The 12,991-nt window shown below is 40.0% G+C and overlaps 1 protein-coding gene across 4 annotated transcripts in view; it reads left to right on the top strand.

Moving 5' to 3' along the window:
* Positions 1-12: 12 nt before the first annotated feature.
* ACOX1 (acyl-CoA oxidase 1) overlaps positions 13-12,991 on the top strand; it is a 22,977-nt gene continuing 9,998 nt past the window's right edge. The window contains exons 1-5 of one of the 4 annotated variants that reach the window (XM_019644350.1): positions 79-230; positions 513-672; positions 4,289-4,449; positions 9,989-10,146; positions 11,976-12,083. In XM_019644350.1, coding sequence (XP_019499895.1) covers positions 4,385-4,449; positions 9,989-10,146; positions 11,976-12,083 — 331 coding nt within the window. In that variant the 5' untranslated portion in view covers positions 79-230; positions 513-672; positions 4,289-4,384. Of the gene's footprint in view, positions 231-512; positions 673-4,288; positions 4,450-6,212; positions 6,546-9,988; positions 10,147-11,975; positions 12,084-12,991 lie in introns of those variants that run through there. The other 3 variants (XM_019644349.1, XM_019644348.1, XM_019644351.1) reach the window with 3 other exon arrangements.

Raw genomic sequence — 12,991 nt, 5'->3', positions numbered from 1 at the left:
GGCGGGCCGGGGGCGGGGACTCGCGCTGCCCTGGGGCGGCTCTCAGCGCCCGGCGGGACTAGAGCTGCGGACTCCGTCGTCACTGACCTCTCGGCCTCCGCTGCCTCCGATGGCCGTCACCATGAACCAGGACCTGCGCAGGGAGCGGGCCGCCGCCAGCTTCAACCCGGATCAGCTCACGTACATCCTGGACGGCAGCCCGGAGAACACCCGGCGCCGCCGAGAGATCGGTGAGGGCGGCGGTGCAGGCCTCCCTCTTTCCCCGAGCAAGGCTTGAGGCTCCCTCGATAAGGAGTCTGGGGGCGCTGCTGTGGGACGTAGGCCCTAGGCTGTGGCCCAGCTTTAGGGGAGCCGGGACCCCCACGTCCGGGGGGTGGCTTGTGGTGGGGCGGGAGGATCCTGATCCCGAGAGGGGACTTGCGCCCGTGACACCGAAACCAGCTGTGCTTTCGGGAAGTGTATCGGAGCCCAGAATGTCTGTCTTCCTCCTGATGCCCTTTAATCCCTTCCAGAGAACCTGATTCTGAACGACCCAGACTTCCAGCATGAGGATTTGAACTTCCTCACTCGCAGCCAGCGTTACGAGGTGGCTGTGAGGAAAAGTGCCACCATGGTGAAGAAGATGAGGGACTTTGGCATCTCAGACCCCGATGAAATCATGTGGTTTAAAAAGTAGGTATCTATGATAAAAGCCCAAACTAAATCCCCGGGCCGTGTTGTCTTTTCTTCATCGTGCTTGGCGTTTGAAGACTCAAAGTGGCGTATTTTTCACGCCACTCTAAGAGTTAACATGTGTGGAAAATAATGTGTACTTTTGTATTTAAGCCTTTTAAAGGGGTGACATTGGTAGAATGCTGATAATGAATCGGAGATGCTGCAATTTTCATTCTCAGTCGTACAAATTCTTCTGAGCCAGGCAGCTCGCTTTCGAGTGATTTATGTTCAAAATGCTTTTGCTCTTTGTAAGCAGGACCGCTGACTTGAGAAGCTGAATTCGGAAGGATTTTTCAGCTGCAAGACCAAACATTTAAATATTTTGGAGCATTCACAGATTATATTTTTACACGACGGTGTACATCTTGAGTTTTAAATAGTGGAAAACATGGGCTGGGTGAGGAAGAACATGAGTCAGAAAGAATATAAAGTATTCTAAGAACCCAGCATTGTCTGGTGTCAGTGTTTAAATGGCCCCCAGGCGCATAGGAGACCTCACAAAAACACCCCGTGGTCCTAGTTCTGAAAAGAGGAGGCTCTTCTTTCAGACCATCCATTTTTGTATTGTGTTTTGTTTTTTAATTATTAAAAAAATGCAAACTTTTTTGGCCTTTATCTGAATAAACTCTACAATCTGGCCTGTAGACCCTCTTACACTTCTCATTTATTCTTGGGCATTTCCTCTTTTAGTTTTCTACATTCTAGAACTCTAGTATTTTTATCAATAAAGATTAAATGATATGAAGGTGTATATTCAAGAGCCAACAAAAAATGAAACGTGTTACAAGTTCCGCCTTTATGTAGTCATGGTCATTCCTCCTTTATTCTACTGCCTCTAGTACATTTGGTATCTAATTATTTTCAGTTTGACCTGGTTATTATTGTCAAGATGAAATCATTTACTATGGCCCTTAGGACTACCCTCAGAACTCCTTTCCATTTTAGTTATAAAAATATATTGAATTTATTTTTGGTAGCCCAAATCAGAGTACTTACTTTCAAATGCTATTTTTTTATTTTTAAAGTTTGTGACTCATGGCTGTGGGGCTATTAAGGTAAAGCAATTAGAAGATTATGTTTCTTAATTACCTGAGTTGGGTTTGTAAATCTTAAAATATTAGTAAGATTTTATTCTTCCCTAAAACAACACCTAAGAACAGGTTTGTTTATTTTTGCTTTTAAATGGTCCATGTGGTTAAGAGGTGGTTAGAAGATTTCCTAATCTGGTTCATAAGATTTCATAACGAGACTCAAGTGAAGTCACAATGAAATGGAACAAAGTCCTTTATGTGGGTTAAAGATCAAGTGGACACCAGCCAGCTATTTTGTGTAAGGCTTTTCATGATACAGACCTTGCTGTTTGAGGACTGTAAGTCAAACTTTAACACGCCTTTTGGCATCCTTCCAATATCCCTGGATATGATGAGATCAGCTTATGTTAGAGAACGGGATTGAAAGTTAATCTTGGCAATTACTTGAATTACTGTAACTCACACCCATGTTTTATGTAAGAAAGTTAATTATGACATAGCATTAATGATGAGATGCATCGGATTTCTTAAATACTAAAATTGGGAGGGGTGGATGTGGTAGAATTGATGAAAAACAGTAATATTTCTCTTTGGGCAATTACTGGTCTCTTACATCCATTTCTCCTATCAAAATACAACTCATTTATATGAGAATATTTTGAAGTTGACTGAATGTTAGTAAAATATTTCAAGATTTCTCAACTTGAGCAATAAAAGATCTTTTCTCTTCAGTCCTTGAGAAAATAAGACCTTGCTGTTAGGGGAATATAAAAGTTGTTTTACTGATCTCCTTTCTTATTTTGTCTTTTAACTATACTGTTTGCTGTGGAAAAACCTGTTAATGTTCTTAAGGGTAATTTAAAATTCTAATGAGAATCAGTCATGGTTTTTGTTATCCTTCTTAGGTTTTTAAAGTTGATTCCTTGAGAAGCATCTTCAAGAGGGATTAAGCATCGCTTAAAAACAAGCACTCAGATTTTGTTCCTGGGTTGATTTTCAAGTGGCCTCAAAAAAAAAAATCTCAATATGTTTACTGAGAACATAAATATTTGACAGTCTTTATTGTGTGTCACATATTTTTCCCTCTCAGTTTCCTAGAATTATTTTGCATCAGTGTCATTTTCTACACCCAGACCCTCCTCAGTTCCCCTTCATGGAATAGGAGTACCTTATATTGCCACCATTTTTTCGCACCTAAATTACTGCTTGTATTCCTCAGAAATTCTTGTAGGTTCGTTTCCTCTTTCGGTAAGACATGATTGTCAGGGAAGCCTGTGGTGCTCTTGCCTTTGAGAGAATGATTCTACGCTGTCGACTCATTAGGCTGTGGCGCTCACTTCAGTGAGGCGCCTGTGTCTTAGGAAGTGCATTACTTCTCTCCAGTACTGCAGGAGTGAACTGCTGCTAATCTGAGTTACTGGGAAACCAGCTCACCTCTTCTGTTCCTCCTATTCCTTTCTCCTTTCCCTCCATTCAGTTTAATTAACATCCAATATTGGAGTTAAAAAAAATCATAGAACCTCGGGGCTAAAAAGCATTTTTGATATTGGCTAGTGTAGGCATTCCTTGGATGTTTGCACCTGTCCCAACGCCTCTGAAAGGTGACCTTCCCTGCTAAAGGTGGTGGAGTGATCTCAGGGCCTCCACAACAGTGAACTGGCAGCCTACCCCCTCTTTTTGTTAATTCACACTCTGCTTGTGCAGACCAGGATAAATTGATGACATTACTTCCTGTTCATCCATTGAGAAGTCATGAAGATGAATTAGAGGAAATGTGTTTTGTGGTTTGTAGGTAGGTAGGTAGGTGATTAATAGATGATAGATACTTGTAGATAGATAGGTAAACCCCTATAAAATCTATGACTGCATAGCCAAGGCTGACTGTATAAAACTTATCTTTCGACTATTTCACAGATTCTGTTTTATGAGAAAATAGTTGAAGACTGAATTTCATTATGATTAGAGTGCCCCAATCTCGAGTAATTCTCAGAGACCTTTGGTGCTAGATGTTTAACATCCTCACATTACCTATTTACCCACCTGTAAACTCTGAAGACCTTAGAGACCTGTGCTTTGGTGCTGGAATTTATATTTACAACCCTGGATGTTTGCTATGGTTAACTAAGGAAAGATAGTTTAAATTCTTTAGGAGCTTTTGTTAACAGCTCTACAAGTAAGTGTTCTGTGGAGTTTGTTTGATTTTAATCAAAGAAAGCAAAAACAAACCCAAACTCCAAAAAATCTAATCAGTCCAACAAAAACCAAAACAAAAGGTGTTTTTTAGGCTAAAACATGGGTAGAATTGGCTTCCTGGGTTAAGTATAGAATTAAAGAGGAATTCTGGCCCCAAAATGATGAGAGGCAGAAAAGATACCACTAGATTCTGCTCTTCGCTTTTTATGTAGTAAAATGTTAAATTTCACAAGAAAGGGTTTAAAATTTTCCTAACCTTCATCCTGAGGAGTACGGCTGTCTGGCCAGAATGGGTGGTAGGATGCAGTTTCTAGAGTAAGCCTGAGACGCTTTTCTTTTCTCTCCTGTAGACTACATATGATCAATTTTGTGGAACCTGTGGGCCTCAATTACTCCATGTTTATTCCTACCTTGCTGAATCAGGGCACCACTGCTCAGCAAGAGAAATGGCTGTTTTCATCCAAAGGACTCGAGATAATTGGCACCTACGCCCAGACGGAGCTGGGCCACGGTTAGTCCACATTTGAGGGTCAGTGGGTAGCCCGCCTCAGGACTTCGGTTAACAGATGACTCCTGGCATTTGATTTTTTTCTGCTGCTCCACATTTGCGATTTTATTTTTAAAATGTCCTTCATTGTTATTTCTTAGAGCCTTTTACCATTGCCACACATCCCATTTTAACGGATGTTGAGCAGTTTGTGGGGTTGAAAACGTGGCAAAGCATCCTACTGCATAGGTGTGTGTTAAAGTCTTTGTTGGAAATTGTTGAGAGGGGCAGTGCCTCTGCAGCATCTAGATGATTCCACTCTGCTTTGATGAAGTGAAAAATGCAGATTTTAATGGGGCGGTGGATTAGAGCAGTTAAATGTCTTACTCTTAGATTGCCCACTTGCAGGGTTATAAGGCGGTTCGAAAATAGTCCACGATTCTCTTCGTTTCTTTTGATACATCTTTTCTATACATGTCCATGGACTTTTTGTATTACTAGTAATTCTTGGTTAAATTGTACCTAAAAGCCTGGCTACTTTAAAAAAGTTATGTGTTTTGTCTCAATGTGAAATACAGTAATACGTTGGTTTGCGAGCATAATTCGTTCTGGAAACAAACTACTCGTATTGCAAGACATCGCTTGTTTACCAAGTTAAATGTGTTTGAAATGTTTGCTCATCTTGCAGAACACTCGCAAACCAATTTACAATCCAAGGTTTTACTCTACGTTTGTTTTCATGGACAAGGCCATTGGCAGGTTTAAGTGGCTTGAATTTGAGCTGCCCACTCTTGTTCTTCATTATGCTGCTTCCGTTAGGTAAATAAAAAAAAAAGAAAGGGAAAGAGGAAAGGATGCAGATATCAGGAAAGCTTCATTTCTGTGTTTGATTTGGTGCATTTTGATTTGTGAATTGGTTTAAGAAAATGCTTTTTATCAGAATCCTCATGGGGCCTGCAGATTCTGATTGTTATGTGGTGTCATGAGCTCCTGGTCAAACACCCAAGGCTTTAGCTTCAAGAGGGCCACTCCTGAAATAACTAGCCCGAAGAAAGGTGTCCCAGGGAATGAAGAGAACATTCATACAGTCCTTCTGTCGGGGGTGGGGGGGAGGGGTAATCATAGCTTTGTGGTACAGAACCTTTTTTTCTTTCGGTTATTTATCACTGTAGAATTTATTTGACTTAAGAGTTATGCTATTCTTCTGAGTCTAAATGGGCCTGATATGGTTGTCTTTCATTGATCTAATCCCTCTGCCTCTGTTTATAAAATACATTCTAAATATATACTTGCCGTAAATTTTGAAGGAAGAGAGGAAGAAATGAAGTCTTGAACTTGACTGGTTTGAGAGGTCCAGAAATTGGACTAAGGTCCTATGTCGCTTTGGGTGAGTTTGCCTTTGTTAAGAGTTTTCTTTCCCTTATTGCTTCTAGTTTTCTGATATCTTCTTGTATTCGGACCAACTTGGTCTTAATCTCTATAGTTTACTTGAGATAGGTCTTGTTTCTTGCTGGAATTTTGTTAGTTCATGTTGCTGTTAGCTGTGTTTCATTGACTGCTGTTCTTTTCCAGGGAAGCCAGTCTGTTAGTTAATTTGAGTCATGTGACAGTGTAACCTTACATAGGACATAAAATGCCTTTCAACATCAGAGAGGTGGGCGGTAGAACAACTTGTACAAAAATGAAGATTTGACTATTTAAATCCTGAGACTTTGGACTATTGGTCAACAGTGACTATCTGAAGTGTGCTCACAGAATTGGCTGTAACTTTGCGTTTGGGGTTCTTCCACCTCTGTGTAGCCACTGAGAAGTGAAAAGACTCAGTATTGTTCTGCTCCGGCTCATTCCAGGATCCTCAAGAATCTTAAAATTCAACCAGGAAGTCTCGTTCTCCAGTTTTCCCTCTCCTAGAATGTGTCTTCCCTCCTCTAAATACTCCCCTGCGTGTATAGGCGCACAGATCCTGACACACTGTGGTCTGTGGCTCAGTGAGTCTTAAAGGCAGAGGTCTGGGCTGAGGAGGGCACCCTGTCCCTGGGGTTCTGGTGTGGAAGAGACCGTCTAGAATGTGGTCTAGCGTTCGTCACCCTGACCAGACATTTCTCCAGCTCACAAAGCAGGTAGTATATATGGTCTTCTCAGATATTGGACCATTTCAAGTTCTGGTCCCTTCCTAGGGATTCTTCTTGGGTGTCATTTTCTATTGTTATTAATATTAAGGAAACTAGAGCTTACATAATACATAGTTATCATCCTTGAAGATGGTGTAGTATCTTTGCAAATTCCCATCACTATTTCAAATATGAAATAGAGCACCTTTCTTCCTTTGAAACTTGAAAAATCGATAGTAAGCTTGATTGTGTATACCACTATCTTTCCCCCCCTTGTTTTCACTGCTTAGTCTCCTGTCCTTTGTTCTGAGTGAGTCTCTTCATTGTTGGGCTTCCCATGAGACTTGCTCCCTAGGTATTTGGCCTATTCTAATTTCCTCACTGTTACAATAACAATATTAACTTCTTTACAACAACTCATATGTTCTTCGGGGTTATGTCTTTGGAATATCTTTATCAGAAATGAATTACTGTATTGAAGGAAATGAACATTTTCTAGGTTTTATTGCATAGTTCAAGACTTTTTCTGAAGCATAGAACCAGTTTATAATATTTTTAGCGACTTACCAATATACATGTATCTCTGTAGCCCCACCAATATGGGTACTTTAATTTTGTTTTGTTACATTAATATATATCTAAGAGTTCAAGTTTTAATTTTCCAAGGCTTGTGAGCCTAGGTGTTACTACGTTTTGGCCTACTGTCTACATTTCCCATGTATAAACTGAGTTTTTCTCCTTTGAGATTGATTAAATGGAATATGCATCTTGATCTTATGTGATTTTATTGTATCCTTCCAATACTTTTTCTATTGCCTTCTGTTTTATTAAACGTTTTGGCCTTATGTATTCAGTGAATCTGTCTCTGAGTAGGTATACGTTTTCTTCTATTTCCTTCCAGTTTTTCTGTTTGATTTATATTTAATGCTTTGACTTGGGTATGATATAGACTGACGAATGACTCCCGTACTGTTTTTATGTTTATAACTATTAGCTCTTTGCCATTGTTAAGTTCTTTCTGGTTCATCTTAAGAGTTTTATAACAGTTTGTGTTTATTTCTAGAACCTTAAATATATTACATTGATTTGTTTCTTTGTTTTTCTCCTAACATCATAAACTTTGGTTCATTGTTGCTTTGTAAGATATTTTAAAATCCCATAGGATAAGCCTACTGTTGTTACATTTCAAGATTACATATATGTATTGGGTGTTCTTGCATACTTATTCTTCTAGACGAATTCTGATCTCAATTTGTCAAGTTCTCAAATGTATTCTATAGGAATTTAAGATCTGTGTTACATTAAATCCTTGTATTTTCTTGGGAAATAGTAACTTTATTTAGTCCTTTCAGCCAAGAATTAGCATTAGCAATTTATTTCCTGTTATTCAGATCTTTTATTCATCCTATTAAGTATTTATATTTTTCTCCTAATTAAATCTTCACTATTCTGAGCTAAGTTACTTAAATTGTAAATATTTTGTTGCTTTCATAAATCTCTTTAGTGAGTTTCTACTGGAATGGTCCTAATGGATAAGAATGCGGTGATTTTTTTTTTTCTTCCTTGTAGCCTACAGCTTTTCTAAAATCATTTATTATTGATGGCATTTTGTTGATTTCCTAAGATAATCTTAATACTGTTCACAGAGATGCTATTTTGATTTCTCCCTTTCTCATGTATCATTAATCGAATCATTTTGTCCTCAGTCTTGACCGCCAGCCTTTCAGCCCTGTATCATCACGTAGCAGAAACTGGGAAGGCCTTTTGGTGTTATGATTTTAAAAGAATTAACTCTAGTGTTTCACATAAAGTGTTGGTACTTTGTCATTTTAAAACAAATTATTTAAAAATAATATATAATTTTTATCATGTATAACTAACTTTTTGCAACAAATACACTTGATTTAAGTAAAAAAATTATCTAGGTCACTTTCTCCTCATAACATTTCTAAATTCCTCCCACTTCTGAATAATCTTAGTCACAAGAGACATTTTTCTCCTGAAAACATTCTTCAGTCTCAAAACCGTTTCTGATCATAGTAGTTTTACGCCTGCCCTAAGTGTATTTTGTGGTAACCTTTGGTATTTGGTATTATTCCATAATATTCTGTAATATCACACACTGAGACAGACCCTCCCATGTTTTAACTTTTTATTTTGAAATCATTATAGACTCATAGGAAGTTGCAAAAATAGCACAGATTGGTCCTGTTGGATCTTTCACCCAGTTTCCACCAGTGGTGACATCTTCGCGGACAGCTCTGGTTTTGGCAAGTCTTTCTAGCGTCCTCATCACTGTCTCAGCCCAGTTACCCTAGACTAGAAGATGTGACTAAGCAATACGATATCTATCCTTGTTTTGCCACTATTTTTTGTCCTGAAGGCACTTAACATTCTCAGCCTTAATTTCTTTGTAAAATGAGGAAGTCAGTCACCACATTTATTTTTATTTTTATGTGACTGATTAGCTGAGAGCACAGCCACCCGATTGGAAGACATAACTGGTCAGCCCTTGCCTGAGCAGGCGCCCTGGTTATTTTCTTCCTCACCTTACATGGAACGAACCAAGAGATCTTAACTGAAATGTTGTTTAGGCTCACTTCTAACATAATTAAAGAGAAAAGAGGAATATCGAGTTAATTTAGAAAAGAATGACTTTAGAAAGTAGATTTAAAATGACTACTAAGATGTTTATTATCATTAATGACAATTCCCATATAATTGTAGTGGAGAGCTTGTTATGCATGAATCTGTTATTTGTAATTATTATGGCCTTTAGAAATTGCATGCCTTTTATTTCTGAAATTTAGGGGTGAAGAGCACTGTCAGTTTTTGTATTAAATTGTTTCAGTAGCACCTGGCTGGATATTTACAATGAATCTGAATGAAATGACTAGTTAGGTGACAATTGTGGATCAAAGTTGGATGTTTTGTGGACAAACAGACAAGACTCCAGCGTTATCGAAATTGCATCTAGGAAAAGCTTTCCCCTGAGAGAACTACTATGTTTTGCCTCAAATTCTCATCAGAGTATATCATTGCACACAAGCGCACAACTTAAATTCTCCATTCCATACGACCTCTTCAAATTTTGTGGGGTTTTTTTTTTAATTTAATGGCAAGGCGAGAATCTTCTGCCTTGCTCACGTGGTCTTGTGCTGCACGGGCTTTGGAATCGGCAGCCAATCCTGCCAAACTGAATTATTTTAGAGGTGAGGTGAGTAGTACAAGACAGTACTTCTTGCCAGCCTAAGAAAAACGAAAATTGCCAAGAGCTATAAAAAAGTAATACAGAAAGAGGCCGTGCTCCCATCCGTGATCAAGTCCACCCAACTAAATCATACTTACAGGAGGTTGTTGTTTTTTTCTCTTTCCCTCACTCTGTCCACATTGCTGATTCTCTCACACCTGATGATTGTTCTCAAATGCCCGTGCTTGGTGTTTCTTCGAAGCTTTGTGCACCGAGGGCCTTCGCCTCTGGACCTTCACTTGGGCATGTTCCTACCCACCTTGCTTCACCAGGCCACTGCGGAACAGCAGGAGCGCTTCTTCATGCCCGCCTGGAGCTTGGAGATCACTGGCACTTATGCTCAGACAGAGATGGGTCATGGTACGGTGAATTCAGTCTTCCTTCGGGTTGGGCGGGGCTCTGCGAGCTTATCGCGGACGGTGTGCCCACCATGTGTTAGCGTTGGCATCTCTGATGTTTAAATGTGATCTTTCTGCAGAGGCCAGGTTTTTCACAAGTCTTGGCAAGGACACTGCTTTGGTCAGTGGAAATTAGAGGTGGTGTTATCCCAGCAATAAGCTGATTTTTTTTTCATGGTTCCCCTTCAGGAGGGCAAGAATTACAAGTTTGGCCTCATTTACTAAGTGGCTTTTCAAGTTCACTGAAATGGTATAGAATTTGTGTGCATATAGAACCTGAATGCATTTTTCTTTTTTTGTTGCTGTCTGATCACCCTTACTACTGATAATTAGTAAACTTGCACAAATTGCAGAAGAAATACAGATTAACAGTATGTGTGCTGACAGGAAATGAGTGACTTATGTAACCAAAATATGCTGCATTTTATACCTTGGAGTTACCTGTGCGTTGGTTCAGTAAAGCTCTGAAGGTGGCTTGGCCAAAACAAGGTTCAGAAAAAATAGGATAGGTTGTACTTCCAGGCAGTTGGTTTCACACTACATCTATCGCCTTTCTTTTTTCTTTCCACCCCCACCTACCTTTTTCCATCTATTCTGAATTCATCTGTGTTCGACATCCATTGGCTTCTGGCTTCTCTGTTCTGCTCAGATTTCAGAACAGCTGATCTATTTGCCATTTGCTCCTTATTTCTGTGTGACTTCATTTTATGGCTACTTTGGCTTTTAGCTTCGCTGAATACTGTTTTACAGGATTTTCAAAAGACGCAAAGTGGAGTACTGTTTGGTTCAATTGTGCATCTGCAAGCATTTTTTCATTGTCTCTTCTGTTTAACGTTACCTCATTTTCTAAAACAGCTTCTTCTTTGGTGAAGGGAGTCTAAGTGTGTATGTCTGCTTCCTGGACTCCCACTCAGGGGAAGTTTGTGCATCACACGTCAGCTGACCTTGCTTGTTGTTCCACTTGGAAGTTCCTAAATGTTCCAGAGTTTAAGTATTTAATGAGATCTAGCATTATCAAAGCAGTTTGGTAAAAGGCTCTTGGCATTGGCTTTAGAATAGTATTATTAGGGAGAATCTCTGTTCCTCTCCAGTAAACATATGAAACTGGGAGCGCTTCCTGGTTACAGTAGTGAACCAGCCAAGACACAGTGAAGGCCTAGCATTGGAAACCTGCAGGGTGAACTCAGACCTTGTTATGGGGCTTTTCAGAATCCCAAAGTCATTGTTCCAGGTCTTTTTCCCCATCATGGTTATACCTTTTTAAGCTCTTGTTTTCGATCATTCCGAAATAGATTCTCAATTGACAAGAACTTTAGCCAGAGTCTCTCCCTGTCACGTTATCTTATTCTTTGTAGTTGATGTGGTAAACACAATACCTGTGAGTTGAAATTGGCATACTCGCAACTTAAGAGATGGGTTTCAAAGGGCAGTTAACGTCCCTGTGAAATTCATATCCTGTGATCTGAAACTGATTCTAAGCTGCCTTTACATTTGGTTTTGATTGAAATAAATGTTACGTATCCACTGCCATAGATGTGCACTAAATCAAGGATAGAAATGGAACGTGCTTGACATTTATATTTTCCACTTAATAGGAACCATCTGATTTAAGTATAGGAAATTGTGTATCTTGGTTATCAACCATTTGTAGCTCATCGACAAACGTTTTACTGTCGTTAGATTTTACTCTTCTCCAAGATACTAGAGCTTAAAAGACGGCAGGAGGAGAGCTTACCTTGTCCCTTTTACCCCCATATTCTATCTGAAGTGCATGTGATTTGTTTTCCTTAGGAACTCATCTTCGAGGCTTGGAAACCACAGCCACTTATGACCCTGAAACCCAGGAGTTCATTCTCAACAGTCCCACCGTGACCTCCATCAAGTGGTGGCCTGGTGGACGTAAGTGAATTGACAGTTATTGGATGTTTTCAAGACCTATTGTAAGATCGGGTTGAGGATATAGAGCTTACACAAGAATGTAACTTTGAAATGTAGAATAAACTTTTAAAGCTTAAACTATTGTAAGCTATTTCCCATTCTTGTGGTGCATGTCACAGATTCTTAACCACTTTACAGAGCACAGAAAGGACAGCTGCCTTACTCTGCTTTTCTTAGTGTTTCATCTAAACATTTCCACGTATCAGCATAGTTTCTATAGTCGTCGTTTAAAGTAACTTCCTATTCCCTGTTGGGTTTGTCATTTCCATATTGAAAAACATTTGAGTTATTTAAAAATTTTTTATCATAAATAGCTTGGACATGAAACTAATATCGTCTTCCATTCTGAATCATTATCTTAGGATATATATTTCAGATGGCATTAGTGATTGAAGGACTTTGTTATTCGCATTATGTATTTTATTTTTTTTAAAGATTTTTATTGGGGAATTGGGGGATGGGAACAGCACTGGGGAACTGGGGGAAGGGGAACAGACAAGTTGCTGTCCTTTTTTTGTTCTTCAGTCTAGTTGTGGAGGACGTTTCACTGGCCCAAGTTGGCACCATCATTGCGCTCTTCCCAGGCGAGGCAGATCAGTCGCCAGCTCCTGGACGGCCGCTCACAGCGGCTGCTGGCCGCTCACGCTGGCTGCTGGCTACACACGGTAGCCCATGGCAACCCACTGCAGCAGGGGCTGCAGCCTACCCCGTAGCCAGTGGTGACTCATGGCAGCCCAGCTTCAGGTTGAGCTGTTGTTCAGCATCTCAGCTGTAGAGGGCAGTGTCACTGGCTCTCATATGTGGGATCCGAACCGGGGCCCTCTGGCGTCCCAAGCCAGCTCTTAACCAACGCGCCACTTGGCCGGCCC

This window comes from Hipposideros armiger, unplaced genomic scaffold (assembly GCF_001890085.2).
Source record: "Hipposideros armiger isolate ML-2016 unplaced genomic scaffold, ASM189008v1 scaffold_87, whole genome shotgun sequence".
Classification (NCBI taxonomy): domain Eukaryota; kingdom Metazoa; phylum Chordata; class Mammalia; order Chiroptera; family Hipposideridae; genus Hipposideros; species Hipposideros armiger.
The sequence above is the reverse complement of the archived record's forward strand: the minus strand, read 5'-3'. Positions and strand labels throughout refer to the sequence as shown.